General features: G+C 49.3%; 3 protein-coding genes across 3 annotated transcripts; all 3 read left to right on the top strand.

The window, feature by feature from the left end:
- The first annotated feature begins 6,747 nt into the window (after positions 1-6,747).
- On the top strand, positions 6,748-8,280 carry LOC117847586 (probable carboxylesterase 17). The gene has a single exon (XM_034728809.2). The coding sequence runs from the start codon at positions 6,975-6,977 to the stop codon at positions 8,070-8,072; it is 1,098 nt and encodes a 365-aa protein (XP_034584700.1). The 5' UTR covers positions 6,748-6,974; the 3' UTR covers positions 8,073-8,280.
- A 3,175-nt stretch (positions 8,281-11,455) lies between these two features.
- LOC117849123 (uncharacterized) lies at positions 11,456-13,144 on the top strand. The gene has a single exon (XM_034730713.2). The coding sequence runs from the start codon at positions 11,808-11,810 to the stop codon at positions 12,789-12,791; it is 984 nt and encodes a 327-aa protein (XP_034586604.1). The 5' UTR covers positions 11,456-11,807; the 3' UTR covers positions 12,792-13,144.
- A 3,064-nt stretch (positions 13,145-16,208) lies between these two features.
- LOC117849867 (protein NRT1/ PTR FAMILY 3.1) lies at positions 16,209-18,874 on the top strand. Its single transcript, XM_034731582.2, has 3 exons — positions 16,209-16,659; positions 16,774-17,614; positions 17,842-18,874. Exons 1-3 carry the CDS (start codon positions 16,572-16,574, stop codon positions 18,746-18,748), a joined length of 1,836 nt encoding a protein of 611 aa, XP_034587473.1. The 5' UTR covers positions 16,209-16,571; the 3' UTR covers positions 18,749-18,874.
- The last annotated feature ends 545 nt before the right edge of the window (positions 18,875-19,419 follow it).

Genomic DNA, 19,419 nt, shown 5'->3' with positions numbered 1-19,419 from the left:
GCTGCTGCGCTACAACCAGAGGATCCCCCGGCAACACCCAGAAACCCCACCCTGCAACCCAACATAAATAACCAAGACACAGGTCCTGAACTGGATGACTTCACCACTTTCATGGAATTTATCTCATGCGAACCAGCTGCTCCCCTACTGCACACCCCACCCAACAAAAACCCAAATCCACCGGTTGATGTGCATCACTCACCAACCACAAACCAAAGAAGGAGCACATGCATAGCAACTAAAGCAAAGCTAAATCCTGGGAGAGACACCATCCAAATAGCCCAACAAGTTCTTATCAGTAAATTGGGAGAGTTGTCGCCTAGTGAACGGAACAAAACTATTTCTGATGCTAACAAGCTTGCAAAACACCTTCCACAACCACTGAATGACAAGAAGATGGAGGCCATCAGGACATTGGGGGAGCATGGAAACCAGCCCAAGCGCACAAAGAGAAACAAGGTGGCTCCCAGCCTAGCTGCCACAACACAGGCGCAGGAGGCCTAAGTCTTGCACCAAGCCGCTGCAGGTGTGAGTCTTTGAGGGGTTAGTAGTCGTATCAGTTAGCAAATGTTAGGAGTGTTTTTACCTTTTCTGTCATGGACTGAAAGTTGTAATGGCCCAGCAAGCTGGACCCGAGTATTCAGATGGGCGTGGCCTAATAGCCCAACGTGGGCACACAGGGTAGTAGCGACAGTATTTGGATGGGCTGCAAGTTCAAGCCCAACTACCAAGGGCAGTTTTTGTAATTGGCCGGCCCACCCCACCAAACTCTCTAGTTCTTTTGTACGCACCGTGCAGCAAGAGTCTCCAACAATGTCAAGTTGCATTTTCATGCCAAATGTCGCAAAAAACTGCAACATCTTATGTTGGAATGTTCGAGGCCTTAACACAAAGGCGAGTAGAGCAACGGTCAGAAGCGTAGTTCTCTCATCGGGAGCGAAAATTGTCTACCTTTAGGAAACTAAAATCAACCATTGGAATTCTCGTCTTATCTCTGAAACATTGGGGCCCAAATTTACGGCTAACTTCACGGCCCTGCCTGCGGCAGGAACGAGGGGAGGCATTTTGATCACTACAGCTAAACAACATCTTGCTATCCAAAATGCCTACACAACAGTGCACACATTGTCTTGTTATGAAAGACAACAATAAAGCTTGGACCTTAACAGGAATCTATGGCCCACAGAGAGAACAGGATGACCTGGCCTTCCTAAATGCGTTGAAGAGTCTGAAGGACCAGTCACACCCAGAATGGCTAGTGATAGGGGATTTCAATTTAATTTAGAGGACAGAGGATAAAAGCAACAGCAAACTAAATAGGCACCTTATGAACAGCTTTAGGCAAGCTCTAGATGAGACTCAGATGATGGAGATTGACCTACGGGGAAGGCGTTACACATGGAGCAATGAGCAACAAAACCCAACGTTTACAAGGATTGACAAATTCTTTGGCACACCGGAATGGCACCTCCTTTTCCCCAATGTAGACCTGCAAGCGCTAGCCACCAAAGTCTCAGATCACTGTCCGCTCATCTTAACTAGTGAAACCGAAAAATAAAACTATGCGGGCTTCCATTTTGAATCTTATTGGGTAACCATGCCGGGGTTTATGACAACTGTAGAGGAAACTTGGAACCAACCAGTTAGTACGCAAGATGCCATATTGCACCTCCATGTGAAACTTATCAGAACGGCGAAAGCACTGAAATTATGGAGAAGATAAAACCTAGGAAATGTGGCACTACGACTAGCCATTGCAAATGAAACGCTAGCTTTCCTAGACGCAGCACAAGAACAAAGAACACTCACGACCGAGGAACTGGAATTCCGAAAATATCTGAAGGCTAAATCAGTGGGCTTAGCAGCGGTCCAACACGCGCGAGCGCGACAACACTCCCGGTTGACATGGATACGTCAAGGGGATGCTTGCACAAAGCTTTTCATGCTACATGCAAATAGTAGAAAATGAAAGTTCCACATCCCTACACTGACTGCAGCGCAAGGACAAACTAGCGACCACCAACAGAAGGAGGAAATAATATACAAGCACTTTGTGGAGCTATTGGGCACGCCACAAAACCGAGTACAAGGTCTAAATTGGAGCCACCTGGGATACTAGGCCCAAGATCTATTGGACCTGGAAAGTCCGTTTGAGCAGGATGAGGTCAAACAAGTAGTCATGAACATGCCGGCCGAGAAAGCGTCGGGACCCGATGGATTCATAGGATTATTCTACAAGAAATGCTGGCACATAATAAGAGCAGACCTCACTGACGCACTACAGGCATTCCACTCTTTACGAATGCGCCATCTAGAAGTGATAAACATGGCCAACATCATCCTAATCCCCAAAATAGACAACGCGGTGAGGATTGCTGACTTCAGGCCCATCAGTCTCATAAACAACCTTGCAAAAATAATTTCAAAAATCCTAGCTGACCGGTTGGCGCCAAAATTAAATGACCTCATCTCTAGCTGCCAGAGCACCTTCATCAAAAAAAGATGTATCCACGACAACTTTGTGTATGTTCAGAGTGTAATCAAGGCGCTGCACAAAGCTAACAAGAGCACATTTTTCATTAAATAGGACATCTCAAAAGCCTTTGACTCTCTGAGCTGGGCGTTCCTATTAGAGACTTTTCAAGCATTACGCTTTGGTCAGAAATGGAGAGATTGCATATCAACGCTTTTAGCCACTGCATCCTCACGAGTCCTACTCAATGGAAGCCTAGGAAAAAATTCAAGCATGCCAAAGGGGTGAGACAAGGTGACCCCCTGTCCCCAATGCTTTTTATCATCACAATTGACCCACTGCACCAAATCATGGAACTAGCAGCTGCACAGAACATTATCCAACCAATCCTGCCAAGGGCAGCAAAAATGCGCTGCTCTTTGTACGCCGATGATGCTGCAATTTTGCAAATCCCAATAGAACGGAACTTCAAAGAATTAAACAGTTGTTGCAACTATTTGGGGATTTCTCGGGTCTAAGGGTTAACATGACCAAGACGGAAATTTTTCCAATTCGATGCACATCAGAAATTGTAGCCGAAGCGCTAGCAGATTTCCCCGGAAAGGTATCCTCATCCCTAGGAAAGTACTTGGGCCTCCCTTTACATACACGTACCCTTAGAAGAGTAGACTTTCAACCACTCTTAGATAAAATTGGAGGACGCCTACCAGGATGGAAGGGGAAAATGCTATCCCTTGCAGGGAGAGAGACGCTAGTCAAAAGCATATTAACTTCGCAACCAATCTATCACCTCACTGTCTTCCTGGTTCAAAAGTGGCTGATCAAACAAATAGACCGTATAAGAAGGAGCTTCCTATGGAAGGGAGAAGAACCAGAAAAAGTCAGCAGCGGACACTGCGATTATGATGGTGTTGGTTCCAGAAAAAATTAACTGGCCAACTACATGCATGCCGAAAAAATTAGGGGGGTTAGGCATCCTTGACATCGAGCGACTAGCAAGGGCCCTGCGATTACGATGGTGTTGGTTCTAGTGGAAGAATGAAGAGAGACCATGGACAGGGATGGAGATCCCATGCAGAAAAAGTGACAGGGACCTTTTCAATGCATCAACAATCGTCACGATAGGGAATGGCAAGAAGGCTCTCTTCTGGCACTTCTCCTAGGTAAATGGGACATCACCAAAAAACATGGCACCGCTGCTCTTCAAAAAGTCGAGACGTAAAAACTGCACAGTACACAAAGCACTCCAAGATAACTACTGGCTAGACCAAATCACCCACTAATGACAGGAGACACAGAGCACTCCAAGATAACTACTGGCTAGACCAAATCACCCACTAATGACAGGAGACGAGATCAGAGAATACACAAGCCTTTGGGAGGAAATCCACATGCAACAAATATCTCAAGAAAGGGAAGATGGCATCAAATGGTGTTGGACAGAAAATGGTGAATACTCAACAAAAAGCGCATACCTCATCCAGTTCCAAGGATAGACGAAGAAAATCAACGTCATCCTAATATGGAAGGCCAAAACAGAACCTAAGTGCAGGATCTTTGCTTGGATACTACTACACAGAAGAATCCTAACAGCAGATAATCTAGCAAAGGGAAACTGGCCGAACGATCCGATTTGCAAGCTATGCAATGCGGCTCCGGAAACGTCAACACACCTATGCAAGGACTGCACATATACCACCGCAGTATGGAACCGTCTGGCCGCATGGTTCGGGCTACACCACCTACCGACAGCAAACGAGACATCATCTGTATATAATTGGTGGAAACAAAGTCGGAGGCACATAGCAAGACAAAATAGATCACAGTTCGACGGCCTAGTCGTATACTCTGGTGGAACGTATGGAAAGAAAGAAATCAAAGAACTTTCAACCAAGAGAGCAAATCCTACGAAGATGTGGCATACCTAATCAAGGAAGAAGTGGAGCAATACTAGTGCGCGACACAAAACATCAGACAGAACTTACAACACGAAGTCTAATTTTCCTCTCTTTTTCTACGCTAGTCGAGATCTCGGGGTCCCTTTGTTTGGGTTTTTTTTTCCTTTTGTCCTTTCCTAGTTGTGCGCTCCAGAGTTGGTTTTTCTAAGTCGTGAGTTGTAAGTTGTTTTTTACCTTTTTTTTATTTTTCTCTCTCTTTTAATAAAAATTCAGCAAATCTCTTGCCGTCCGTTCAAAAAAAATATTCTAACAGAAATAGTGATCTATGTTAAAAAAGATAAATAATCTTTTGCGATGGGAGTAAAATCCATAATATGAATAGAGATTTTCCTTAGGTGCGGCAAAAATCCGCAGCATGGTAATTTTTTTATGGTTTAGTTTGTAGTAAACTTTCTTCTTGTGCCAAACTTGACTACAAAATTTACTATGACAAAATATGTACCGGCCTAACAAGTTGAACTATTTTGGTATTTCGGTGTTCAAAATGTACCAAAGTGCCTTATAAGTTCGATGGCTCCACACAAAGAGCAACTAACAAGAAACTTACTAGCTTCTCCATACAAAGACCAGACCACAAGAAACTTACTAGCTTAGTTCACACTTTCATTTTGCTAACCAATAACCAATAACAGCAACTACCGCCAACAAAATGGTAAACTGAAGAACCATCTCCAGTTTACATTTGAGCCTTTACCATCATTGAAGGATATATTCTAAAAATAGCACTTGAAAAAAGAAAATATAATAATTAAAATAAAAGGACAAATGAGAAATAAATTATAGACTAATCGATGCTTGTTATAGTTGCATTACACCCCAAAAATTCTTTTTATATGGCGTATTAGGATTTTTAAAAAAGATCGAACTTCATACAAGTCTATAAAATGTATTTTTATTTTTTTTCTATCTTTTCATACAACATGTATTTATAGTAATTGATTCTGGTGAGACTGATGTTCAAAGTATACTCACAAGACTTTGTTCAGATCCTTGGATGAATCCACCCATTCGCGTGCTATCCCCCAAATACTCCCCTGCGAGTGAGAAGCCCAGTGAGTGACTGAATGAGGGTCCATAGCCCAATTAACGACAGTGCTGCACTCTGCACATGACCAACTTCACATCATTGTCCATCAGTCAGGTCAAGGAATAAGCTATTCCCTCGCTGCACTCTGCCCTCTGCACATGACCAACTTAACAAGTCAATTAGTCAGATAACGCGCTCACTACGGAAAAGAGGATGTTTGCCGGGGCACTCGGCACAGCCTCGAAAACACTCGATAAAAGCTTTGCCGAGTGTAACACTCGGCAACCAACACTCAGCATCAATTTTAACGGCAAACTTTAAATATAGCAAATGGATCGAGAAATATACCAAATTTTAACATATAGTACCACATGTTGTACATGGAGAGTAGAAAAAGTTTGGAGTGTGAAAAAACTTATTATTTTTCCGAGTACCTTGTAGGAACACTCAGTAAACCTATGACGTTGCCGAGTGTTTCTATAAGACACTCAGCAAACAAGTGCTAACGGTCCATACGCCATCTGACGGCCGTCGCACGTGGCGGTCACGTGGTGGCGTTTTGTCGAGTGTCCATTATTTGCCGAGTGTCGAGTTGCTGTTTGCCGAGTGTTTTATTTCCTACACTCGGCAAATATATTTTTTGCCGAGTGCAATTTATATGCCGAGTGTTTTTATCTCAGCACTCGGTAAAGACATTGTTTACTGAGTACTCGAGGGAATGCACTCGGCAAATATAAAAACACTCGGTAAATATAAAAACACTCGGCAAATTTGAGGTTTCCAACCCTCGGTAAATTTGAGGTTTCCAACCCTCGGTAAATTTGAGGTTTCCAGCAGTAGCTCGATTATTGCCCGATTAGCGAGCGTTCCTCTTCTTTGCTAGGAAATATTCTTTGCTAGGAAATAGCTTATTCCTTGACCTGACTGACTCGAGACTAGCTACCCTCTCTAGTCCTCTAGTCCTCGGCTCCTCGCTGGGTCAGGAGCCCGAGTTCACGCTCCAAAGCCACTAGCTTCCCCACGTGTTCGATCGGAAGTTGCGGCACGAGATGACGGACTCCCAGTCTGGTTTCGTTCCTTCACACACAGGTCCACACGGCACACGAATTTCCCTAGCCTTTACCTGCTACCCCGTCGTCTCGCGCCTCGGCACTCCGACGTCGCCATCCGGAGTTCTGCTCCGGAAATCCCCCTCCAATCACTCTGAAACTTCCGCTCAGGTAGATCGGTCTCGAGCAAGATATTTCATTTGTACACCTGGCTGCATGGGAACCCGAATCATTCATTTTTAATCAACGGTGAGATGAATCGTGAGTTTTGCATCTTGCCCCGTCTCCCGGCCCCTCCCGGTCCCGAGTGCTAGCTCGCGCGCTGCCTATAAAGCCTCAGCTCCCGGCGTCCCTCTGTGCAAGCCAACCATCTCCACCGCGCGCGTCGTGCCGTTCTCACACAACACCCCCGAGAACTTAGCCGGCCTGCCCCAGTGCACGTCGCACCACCTGCAGCGGCGAAGGAAATGGCCCCTGCCAATTGCCAGCAGCAGCAGCAGGCGCCGCCGCAGCAGGTGCGAGCGGTGGATGGCCGCAAGGTGGTGGACGAGGTGTCCGGCTGGCTGCGCGTGTTCGACGACGGCAGCGTCGACCGCACCTGGACCGGCCCGCCCGAGGCCCTCCCGCTGATGGAGCCCGTGGCTCCGTACGCCGCGCCCCGCGACGGGCACACGCTGCACGACCTCCCCGGGGAGCCCAACCTGCGCGTGTACCTCCCGGAGGTGGCCAAGGGCTCCGAGGACGGCGGCGGCGCTCGCCGCCTGCCCGTCATCCTGCAGCTCCACGGCGGCGGCTTCTGCATCTCCCACCCGTCCTGGCTCATGTACCACCACTTCTACGCGCGCCTCGCGTGCGTGGTGCCCGCCGTAGTGGTCGCCGTCGAGCTCCCGCTCGCGCCCGAGCGGCGCATGCCCGCGCACATCGACGCGGGCGTCGCCGCGCTACGCAGGCTCCGCTCCATCGTGCTGTCCGAGGACGGCAGCGCCCTCGACGACCCGGCGGCCGCGCTCCTCCGCGAGGCGGCCGACGTGTCCCGGGTGTTCCTCATCGGGGACAGCTCCGGCGGCAACCTCGTCCACCTCGTCGCCGCCGAGGTGGGCCGGGGCGACGCGGCCGACTGGGCGCCCCTCCGCGTCACCGGCGGCATCCCGATCCACCCCGGGTTCGTGCGCGCCGCGCGGAGCCGGTCGGAGCTGGAGGCGAAGGCGGACTCGGTGTTCTTCACGCTGGACATGCTGGACAAATTCCTCGCCTACGCGCTGCCGGAGGGCGCGACCAAGGACCACCCGTTCACGTGCCCCATGGGCTCGCAGGCGCCGCCGCTGGAGTCCGTGCCGCTGCCGCCGCTGCTGGTGTCCGTGGCCGAGAACGACCTCATCCGCGACACCAACCTCGAGTACTGCGACGCGCTGCGCGCCGCCGGCAAGGAGGTGGAGGTGCTCATCAACCGAGGCATGAGCCACTCCTTCTACCTCAACAAGTACGCCGTCGACATGGACCCCGTCACCGGGGAGCGGGCGCGGGAGCTCATCGACGCCATCAAGAGCTTCATCTCCCGCCACTGAAGTGCAAGACGAACAAGCTATATTCCGCACGTGTCCATATTGCTCGTCTATTTGTGATGTTCGCGCCATTCCACCGCTCAGGTGTCAGCTGTTAGGTCGACGTCGACATACTACGTGTTGCTTTATTTCGGCTTGGATGTGATGTCCACTTAAATAATGATTTGCAGTAAACACCTAAAATCATTAATTGGAGTAAACACTTAAATAATGATTTGCAGTAAACACCTACTTATATTTTAAAAAATCTAGTAAAATTGTAGAGCCAATCAATTATTAATTAAATTAAAGAAACCCTACAATCAATTGACTCGTATGGATGCTCAATTGATCAACTATTAATTAATTTATTTCTTGTTTTTATTTATTTCCTAAATATAGAGGCAATCAGTTACATATTGCCCAATTTATGCATGTTTTTAACCCAAAAAGAAATTAAATCCATCTAATATGATACGTCAAACTGCACATGTTTGTTCACAAACACAGGCCATTCCCAGTAAATAGATTGCATCGTGAGAACAGCTCAAACATCACATGTATTTTCACAAAAATGGAAAGGTAAGTTATTGTTTGCTAAAAATGCTGCAAATAAAACAAAATCAAAAGGAAAATAATCAGTAACATATTCTTTCATACTCCTCCATCCCAAATTACAAATCATTTTAGCTTTTCTAAATACACACCATATATTTATTTATTTATATCAAGATACATAGCAAAAGTGATGTATCTAGAAAAGCCAAAACGAATAGTAATTTGGGGCGGAAGGAGTATCTAGTCCATGTTAACGTAACATAATTCACAAATCGAATTTCCAATATAGAGCAAAAGGGCCTCAAGCAAGTGAGGAGCCAGTCGGTCATTTAACAGCTTCGTTATACATCCCATTCACAAGGCATGCTCTATATAATACAAGCAAACAACATACTACTATTAAAATAGTCATTTTCTGATCTTAAAAATTTCATCGTCGATAACATTAACATGGCAATTACTATTGTACATTCTGCCATGGCTCCAGGATCCCATTTCCGTTCTAACTGCACATAGTAGGTAGAACAGCTCAATTGTCTTAAAGATTCACGAGCATCAGGTGACAAGATTAGGATCGATTATGCAGGAGCATACTACTGACCGACATGCTTCCCATTCACAAATGCATAGATCTCATGGCCCGTTGTGTTCACGTACATCATGTAACTTCCCTCTCCCTTGTGCTCGAGGCTGTAATTTATCAGAAATGTTGCCTCACTTGGTCAAGTGAAAATAAATTCTGGTGAGATTTAAACTGAAACTAATTTTTTTTAGTAGTGTCCTATACTACAGGACAAGATACTCAACACATACACATTGTCCTATTGAATTGCTATGTTGGAACTAAAATCCAGAGACAGTTCACAAAATTGGCTCAACCCTTTACAATTGGTACTTTTCTAGGTAAAAGCATGAAAAACCGAATCAACTGTATTGAGCTAGATTATTTGCGATCACAACAGACAACGTGATGTAAATGCATGTAGGCACTACATACCCTCTCCCTCCTGTTCAGATTTGCTTCCTTGCCTTATACATGGATTCTTTTGTAAAGAGTTGTCTGTGTCTGATTGTAAACTATCTTTAAGACACCTAAAATTTGCATAGCTTGCATTCAGACAGGATTGATATAAGATTCACATAAAAAATAGGCCAAAATTGTATTGTTAATACCTTAAAACCATTTCTGTTCCTAGCCTGGAGAGATTTTATATTTATATCGTACTGAACTTTAAAGATCTGAGATTTTGGGGAGCTTCAATCAAAGAAGCAGGACGACCTCCATCACCTACTGATGTTTTCCCCCATGGAGCAACCTGCACACGACCAGAACGAGCTTCTGCCGATGCCACTCCTACATCATTCGAGTTGCAAAGCTTCATGAACCAGTAAAGATAAACATCGTACACAATTTATATTCCCAAAAGCGACACAAATTATTAATTGTAAGCTCTGAGCAGATAGAGTGCAAAACTTTTATCATCTAACCAGACAAACGATCAGACATCAGCTCACTAAGAAACAACAACATTCATCACCTAAAGATCAAAACAAGCACATGCATCTAACCAGACAAACAATCAGACATTGGCTCACTAACAGGAACAGCATTCATCACCCAAAAATCAAAACAAGCACATCGCTCAATTGAATTTGATGCACATTGACCTGCTACTGCTAGCCCTATGATCGAAATCCTCTCCAAGCATAGTCAAGACAACGGCAATACATACCTCTGATGCACACTTCTCCACAATTCATAGCATCGATGCCTCACCACTCGTCAGTCACCACTCACCACAGCGCTGCCAACAACTGCATTGGCGGATGAGAGCGTGCATGGCGTCAGCATTGGTGCATGGCAGTGTGCGCGGAGGAATCCACCCGAGAGGATCGATGATAGGACGAAAAATGAGGGATTAGTGGTAGGAAGGCGGATAGCAGGCGGTGAGACTGGGATGGATGTCACTGCTGCTCGTGCCGCGAGATGAAGGTGAAGGAGCTTACCGCGAGGAGGGACGGCATGCCGGCGTGGTCTGGCGGTGGCGATAGACGAAAGAGATTGGAGGGAACGGGGCTGCGCCGCCAAGGGAGCCACGGCTGCTTCCGCCGCAGTTGGAGATGGGATAGGATCGGAGGGGACGAGGAGGATATGAGATCGGGAAGGTGGATCAGTAGGCGGCGCTCATTCGTGAACGGAAAGGAGAGGAATCAGGGGGCTGGCGCCCGGCGCTCGTGCAAGGAAAGGAATGGTGTGCCGACGTGATTGACGGGGGCGGGTAGGATGGGCGGGAGCAATTTCAAAAAGCTGCTAATCTTAATTTTAATATTTTTTTAGGAGAAAAAGAGAAAAAATGAACTCCAACAGTCTACCCAAATCTTTCCTAATTTTTTAGCGACGCTAAAAAATAGCTTGCCACCGCGTATATTTTAGCGTTGACGTTTCTCCCCCGATCCTAATCCCACACGCCCGCGCGTCTCTTCTGATGGGTCCAATACGATGACGTGGCCTGTTTTGAAATATTGGGGGCAATTTATTAGCGATGTGCTGTAGATTGATATGTTTTTAGGGGAAATTTTTTTAGGAGAACCCCCAATACATAATTTTGGAAAAAAAAAATTTAGGTACTCTTGGAGTTGACCACGGCCGTGGTGAAAAAACACGGTGAATTGGCAGAATCATTTTCCTTCCTCCATTTTTTCCGTCTCCTCCCTCCACTGTCAAACTTTTTGAGGAATTTGGCTGGTCTTTAATGAGAGGTAGGGGGTGTAACTCTTGGTGGGAAGTGTTTTCAATTGTTTTCCATGTACAGATAGATAAGAACCAGCAGTTGAGGGTTAGTGGCATGACACAAAAATGAATCCGTTAGTGGGCTGTGTATATAATCGTTTGTGAGTGATATGGGCTTCTCCTGGGCTGTTTCTTCGACGTCATAGCAGCCCCCTCCCTTCTCCGTCCGTACTCCGTTCCCCCCCGGGACCGACCGGATTCCGGATCCTACAGTTCGGCAGTTCCCCACAGCCGAATGGTCTCCGTTCTCACCGCGGCACCCGTAGAATGTTACGGCCAGCATCCTCCCTCATCTAGCTGCTGCCTCCTCCCCTTCTGCGATCAAACTCCTCCATCAGTGACGAACCCACCCGAATCGACTCGTCTTCAGTGACGAACCCAGTCTCTGTTCGAGTGGTGGCTCCAATCCAATGTCAGATCCATCCGGGAGCCCCGATTGGTCAAGCCTCCCGAGGGACCTCCTCATCGCCGTCCTGAGCCGCCTGGACGCCCCTTCCGCCCTCGCGTACGCCGGCGTCTGCGCGGCGTGGCGTGCCGCTGTGGCCGCCGGCGCCGGCGTCCCGCTCGCCCGCACCCCTTGTCTCTTCTCCTGGGAGCCGGACGACACCCATATGTGTGGGGGCCCCACGAGCGCCACGCTGCGCTGCCTCCTCGGCGCGGGGAACGCCTCCTTCCCCACCGCGCCCTTCCCCGGCGGCCGCTCCCTCCGCTGCTGCGGCGCCTCCCACGGCTGGATCGTCGCCTCCGACGAGCGCTCCAACCTCGTGCTCTACAACCCTTTCGCCCGGCCGTCGGCAGCGGCCAACTTCATCCCGCTCCCTCCGGTCACCGACTTCGAGTGCGTCCTCCCCGGCTACGGCAGCGACGACGGCGGCGTCGTGGCATACGTCCACGACGAGTACTCCGGCTTCGATGCCGAGTCCTTCGGCAGCTGCTTCTACCAGAAGGCCATCTTATCCAGCGCGCCGTCATCGACCGGCACAGGCGGTGCCGCCTACACCGCCGCTATTATCCACTGCCACAGGCGCTCTCTGTCCTTCGCCAAGGCAGGTGACAGTGAATGGCGGCAAGCCTCGACCATGGGCGAGGAGAACGTCTACGAAGTCACCCGCGACATCTTCGAAGGCGGGCAGCACTTCACAGCAAAATTTCACCAATACGATGAGTACTCTGATATCATCCACCATGATGGCAGAGTCTACACGGTGACAGTGCATGGAGTGGTCGAATGTTGGGACCTCTCAGGGCCAAATGTTGAGGTGATAGGAACACTAGGCTGTGTTGCCGATGATGTCAAGCTGCTTTCCAGGCACCTGGTGTCAACACCCTGGGGAGACCTGCTGCAAGTCAGGGCAACGATGGCACGGAATTTGGACAAGTACCCCCAGGCGTAAGGATTCAGATTGGCAAGATTATTCCTCATGGGCACAGAATGGTGGAGCTACGGCCAGCAAAAGCGCTGCAAGGACATGTGGTTTTCTTAGGGCTGAACCACTCAGCATGTGTACACCCTGATGAGTTCCCTGGCCTGAGGCCGAATTGTATCTACTTCACTGATGTTTATGCATGGTATCTTTGTCCAAATGCAGTGTGGGTTGTCCCAAACCTGACTAGTGGCTAGTGCCTCCTCTGATGTCTGCATCTATGGGCAAATAAACATCCTACTATCCTGTACATTACTAACCTTTCAAGCATTGGAGGTTGTTGAGTCAATCCAATATGAAGTTTATTTTGGTTTTATTGACAATGACAGTGACTAAGGTGGTGTGATGGTGAACCTTGATCATTTTGGAACTTTTTGTTGTGTGAAAGATTGCTCCTGGATCTGATGTAGAAGCTTGCCTAGGCACAAGGTATGAATTGTAAGAATTGATGCTAAGTTCTTGTATGAAGTCTTTGAATGTCCTATGGCTATATCTTACTATTTTCAGTTTCCCCCGACCAGTAAAGCAAAAAATAAACATCAAATTTCATGATTGCTGCTAACTCTTTATATGGATGGTCCTAAATTTAGGTGTAGCATTGGTTTATAGCAACACAAACCATTACATCAAGCAAATTATATGATTTTTCTGCACCATTAGCTGATAGATAATATTGAAGATCATGATTTGACATTCAGTTAGTGGAAATGCTACAGAACAAGCTACATATTCTTGTGAACTCAGCAAAATTTTTTTGAATTGCAGCAAATATTACTACAATGAGTAGCAAATACGTTGCATTTCTGTCTAATTTGACAAATTTATTGCACTGATGGGTGAGTCAAGCACTCAGGCTTAGTAGCTCTTGGCTGTTCAACAGCTTACAATTTATACACAATGAGTATTAGTTCATATTCGTTTAGAAAAAAGTTAGTAGTTCATATACGTCCTCACAGAGTCACAGTAGTGGGGAAGATGGAAATGAGAAATAGTGACATGTTTTGAAAAGTTAGCTGCATTTGTGGAAGATTGAGTTATTCAGTGGCAAATAGCTGAAGTTAGAGTTACTCGGTGGTATTAGAATTAGCACAAGATCAGACTACTGCTGGTCTGCTACAGACCATGGGTCGACTTAAGCAGATGTAACTTCACAAACTTATTGTATCCCGAGTTCAGAACTTGAGAGTTAGTTTATTAAAACTTGAGAAAGAAAATTTCAGGAAATAGCTAAGTATCAAAATCCTTTACACACCCCTAGATAGAGAACTTGGCTTTCGGTTTCTGATGGAAGCAACCATTGATGTCTTTTCTGTTTCTCATTGCTCCAGTATGATGCCTTCTAGATGTCTTGCTATTTCTCAGAACTTGTTTCGCGGCTGTGGCTGCTTTAGTGCTTTGTTTTAAAAGCCGATGCATTGCGCACAGGCACAGTCGTACAGATGACGTGCCTGGCTGTAACAGTCCTGATAGTTATGCTAATGGACTATGGGACAATCCCTGAAATTCTTAAAAAAATGAAAAGAAATCATTTACACTGAAATATGTTTACTTGTATCCATATTGGTTTGTACCCCCATGCTGATTTGTCTAACTATTCATTTTTCTATTTATCTTGATCATCCATACTCTGCAATTGGTTTCATTGCAGTTTTATTGGAATTTTTTGGGGTGGGTAAAAGGACCATTAAGAATGTAGGTTGTCATTGAAAAGAGTTTTCCTGAATTTAGAAGAGCCTAGTATCAGGGCACGAAGCACCATAGGTTGGCCCATGTGGGGCTATATAATTGTGTGTGGTATCCAGAGCTAGAGACTGGCAGAGCACAACAGTCAACTAGTTATCCAGTTTCTCCGGTTCCACAATAGGAACTACTTATTACTGTATCTTAGAACTGGATAGTCACTACGCAATTCAACAGTGCGCGTATCCACCCTTTAAATTTCAAGTTCGGATCAAGAAATCTCATTCGCCTGAAGTTGGCTCAGAAATACACGTCTCATCCAACTCGCGTGCAGCTGGCTCCAGGAGCAAGGAAGCAAATCGCCTGGACGCGGGCGGTGAGTCCGTGAACTAGCTGATAACGCTGTGATTGCCCTATCCCACTCCCACGTCTGTGTTGCTAGCGATAGGACTAGCAACAAGATTTCGGCAGAGCGTGGGACACGACGGACCAGAGACGAGCGCTCGCAGCACGATCCACGCCGAGCACACGGACCGCACGGCCGAAACTACCCGGCGGCGCCCTCTCCACGCTTGGCGCAACAACGCTGCCCTCCTCTTCCTGGCCCTGGCCGGAACCGCAGCACCGTGGGAAAACGCCAGACGAGCCCCGCGCGCCGAATCTGCCACGAGCGAGCGGCCGTGCCGGAAGCGAACAAGCGGGAAGGTCCCGGTGCCCGTCCCGATCTTGCAGCGGCCAAGATCCTATTATATACTTGGCTATGGCAACTGGAAGTCTGGAACTCGAAGACATAGTTTCTTTCAGAAAGATTGATTCTGCATCAGTCAATGTTGTCATACTCCGGCGATTTACCATCTTCTTCTAATCCTTTTGTTCCGTCCTGCTGACAGCGTTAGTAATGTCAGTACATGTGGAAATCTAAGCGCTGCCCTTCCAATCAGTGTGCGCCTACTACGAGCAACTAAGTTTACTCCCATTCTTTCCTTTTCGCAGCATCAGGTTGAGTCGGCAAACCGCACGGCTCAAGTTCAAGGATCTTTCCACGGCAAGTCAGCAACGCTTATTCTAACGGGTTTGTGTTTTGGCATCAGGTTGAAAGAGTGAAGAAGATACTTCCGATTCTGTCCGAAATCGACAAGGACCTATTGGTGCCTCAAGCTGTTCCTTGTTTCAATGATCAGTTTCATGGCCTTGACGCGACCTGCAGAACCATCGATCATTGAAGTTGCTGTACTGTACACAACTTTTGTGCTCGTCCTTTCCGGCGGTTTGATTGTTGCCTGTCAGCGCACTGGTGTTGTTTGTTCGGAACAGCGATCTCGGTGCGGGCTGGTATCCCCAGCCTGCATGCGCTTCGGCTCTGGATAGAATGGCACGAAAAGGTCACGTTACGACTGCAAGATATCTCTGTCCCGGTCCGGCTTGAGGTTCCTGTGGACTGGCAAAAGTTGCCGATCCATCGCATCTTGCACTTGGAAGTGTTCAGCAGGCATGCATGGGCACCGCAGCCGCGCGTAGAGGTGGTACCACAGCCGTGAGCTGTTGTGCTGTGGGCGTCCGCGGCTCACACAGCCTAGCTGCAGCGCCGAACAGCACCGACCGGCCGTCCTGCACCACCAGCCTTCCCGTGAGCCCGTGGCACGGGCCCCACTCCGCGCAGATGCAGACGGCAACTAGCGGCCGCGCGTCCCCCATCTGGCGGCGTACAGTCTGCTTGGTTTTCCCAGCACGGTTGTTGATGGCGCCGCAGCGTTTACGGTTCGGTGCCGGCATTCACTGCCGCGACAGGCCTGAGGTGCTTGCTCAGTGTTGTGGCTGTAAAAACCAGCTTGGTTGTGCGGAGAGGGTTTGATCTTTGATGCATTACTACCACATCTCTAGTTTATATATACCAGGTCGGCGTGTATGTGATGAATATGTGGTTCCATACCAACATACTCACATCACATGCAGTAAGGGGCATGTGAGGGCCATAGCCCACTGTTGCGCGGCCAGTTCTGCTTGAGCACCACACACCTCACTTGGTGAATAGTGAGCATAGCAAGGAGCGAGCTCCCGGCAGGCGCAGCCATGGCTTCCACGGCGGTGGGTAGGAGCGGAGATGGAGAGCAGAGGAAGAAGAAGAAGGGGGGCTTCAGGACCATGCCATTCATACTTGGTGAGTAGGCCAGCAGCATAGTACATGTAACATTTGCCACCTGAGGATCCTGAACAACGATCGTGCAGTTCTTGGCGCGTCGAGATGTTCTAATGGCTTGCTTCTCCGTTGCAGGGAACGACATCTGCGACCGTTTCGCCACGGCCGGCTTCGGCGCCAACATGATCACGTACCTGACGCAGCAGCTGCACCTGCCGCTGGTGGACGCGTCCAACCTGCTCACCAACTTCGGCGGCACGTCCAGCCTCACGCCCATCCTCGGCGCGCTCGCCGCCGACTCCTTCGCCGGCCGCTTCTGGACCATCATCGCCGGCTCCGTCTTCTACCAGCTCGGCATGCTAGGCCTCGTCGTGTCCGCGCTCCTCCCTTCGCTGCGCCCCGCGCCGTGCTCCTCCCCCGCTCCCGGCGCCAACGCGCCGTGCCGCCGCGCCTCCGGGTGGCAGCTCGGCGTGCTGTACCTCTCCCTGCTGTGCACGTCCATCGGCTCCGGCGGGCTCCGGCCCAGCGTCGTGGCATTCGGCACCGACCAGTTCGACCATGAGCCTGAGGTCCAAGAGCAGCAGCACAAGCAGGGCAGCAGCGCCGAGGCCGCCAGGGCAGTGGCGGAGCGGAAGCGGCGCTACTTCAACCTCTACTTCTTCACCATGGGGATCGCTGCGCTGCTGGCGGTCACGGTGGTGGTGTACATCCAGGACAACGTGGGGTGGGGGTGGGGGTTCGGGATCCCGGCCGTCGCAATGTTCGTCTCCATCGTAGTGTTCGTGGTCGGGTACCCGCTGTACGTCCGGCTCAAGCCCGGGGGCAGCCCGTTCACGCGGCTCGCGCAGGTCGCCGCCGCCGCGTTCAAGAAGCGCAAGATCGCCATGCCGGAGGACGCCGGCATACTGTACCAGGATAAGGAGCTCGACGCGCTCATCTCAACCAACGGCAGGCTACTGCACACCAACCAGCTCACGTAAGTCCATTCATTTGAGTTTTGCATCTATGCCTGTGTGCTTGAATGGTACTACTCGTGTCGGCAACTTTTTGTGGCGGTTACATCATCAGTGCAAAGCAGGGCAATGCAACCATAGGTTTTTAAGGAAGAGTGCGAGCTGCTTTAACATTTCTCACTGCTGTGCTAGCTCTTATGGTTTTTATGGAAGCTCTCGCACAAACAATACACTAACGTATTGAATTCAGGTTCTTGGACCGGGCAGCAATAGTGACGCCGGGCGACATCTCCGACTCCGGGGAGCCGGACCTATGGCGTCTGTCGACGGTGCACCGCGTGGAGGAGCTCAAGTCCATCATCCGCTTGCTGCCCATCTGGTCTGCCGGCATCATGCTCGCCACCGCCGGCTCGCACAACGGCTCCTTCACCATCATGCAGGCGCGCACCATGGACCGCCACGTCACCCGGCGCTTCGAGATCCCGCCGGCGAGCATGTCCATCTTCGGGACCACGGCCATGCTCGTCAGCCTGGCGCTCTACGACCGCGCGTTCGTGCCCCTGGCGCGCCGCGTCACGGGCCTGTCGTCCGGGATCACCTACTTCCAGCGCATGGGCATCGGGCTGGCCATCTCCATCCTCGGCGTCGGCGCGGCCGCGCTCGTCGAGACCAAGCGCCGCGGCGTCGCGGCCGACCATGGGTTCCTGGACGACCCGGCCGCCGTCATCCCGCTCAGCGTGTTCTGGCTGGTGCCGCAGTTCGCCATACACGGCGTCGCCGGCGCCTTCTCGTCGGTGGGGCACATGGAGTTTTTGTACGACCAAGCGCCCGAGAGCATGCGCAGCACGGCCGCCGCGCTCTTCTGGCTCGCCAGCTCCATCGGGCACTACCTTGGCACGGTGCTCGTCACGGCGGTGCAGCGCGCCACGCGGAGCCGCGGCGATTGGCTTCAGGACAACATCAACCGGGGCAGGATCGATAGCTACTATTGGCTCGTCACCTGCCTCATGGTGCTTAACCTTGGCTACTACATCATCTGCTTCCGTTTCTACACCATGAAGCCATTGGAGATGGCAGACGAACAGGATGACCATGACAAGGAGTGTGAGCTCTCCTCTCTCCACAAAAATGGTGCTGGTGCCGGAGGTTTGGTGTAACTTGATTTGCTGTCAATTAACTAGGGTGGACATATAGCTGTTCATATTGATCAGACAGTTGCTTGTCTAAAGCCTAAAGGATTATACAAGTTCTAAAGGAAATGGTATTCATGATCAATCATCTCAGTTAAGGCTTCTCCAGTGGCCGGTGCATGGACCTAGGTGGCATGCTCAAAGCGACTCATCATTACTGGAGAAGTCCAATTCATCGGAGGAGAGAGAAGATCCGATCCATATTTATGAATCGACTCAATAGAGATTAAAAAAACGGCAGCGGAGGAAGACGGAGGAAGGAAGGCGGTGGACGAATGGAAGAGTTGTGCCTATTTTTTTTATCCTTTTCGTGGGATCCACACAACTTTCGGTGCATGAATCGACTCAACCATTTTACTTGCGTGTCTCTGTCTCCCTCCTCGACGAATCGGATCACTACTATGGATGCCCTTATTGATCGTCAGCGAAAAGCAGCCATGTTTATCAAGTAATTATGTGGCCAAGTGTAATGAGACATTCAAACATCAACAGGGTGGATCATCCCGACACGCAGACGTGCAGAGCTAATTTGTTGTAGTTCTTTTATGAACTTGAGTTTAGGTGACTACTGACTAGCGTCCCTCTGACATCTGCGTCTGTGACCTCGTTGACATGCTAGTATGCTACTATCTTTACAG

Source organism: Setaria viridis, chromosome 3 (assembly GCF_005286985.2).
Source record: "Setaria viridis chromosome 3, Setaria_viridis_v4.0, whole genome shotgun sequence".
Lineage (NCBI taxonomy): Eukaryota > Viridiplantae > Streptophyta > Magnoliopsida > Poales > Poaceae > Setaria > Setaria viridis.
This window is presented reverse-complemented; position numbering and strand designations above follow the sequence as displayed.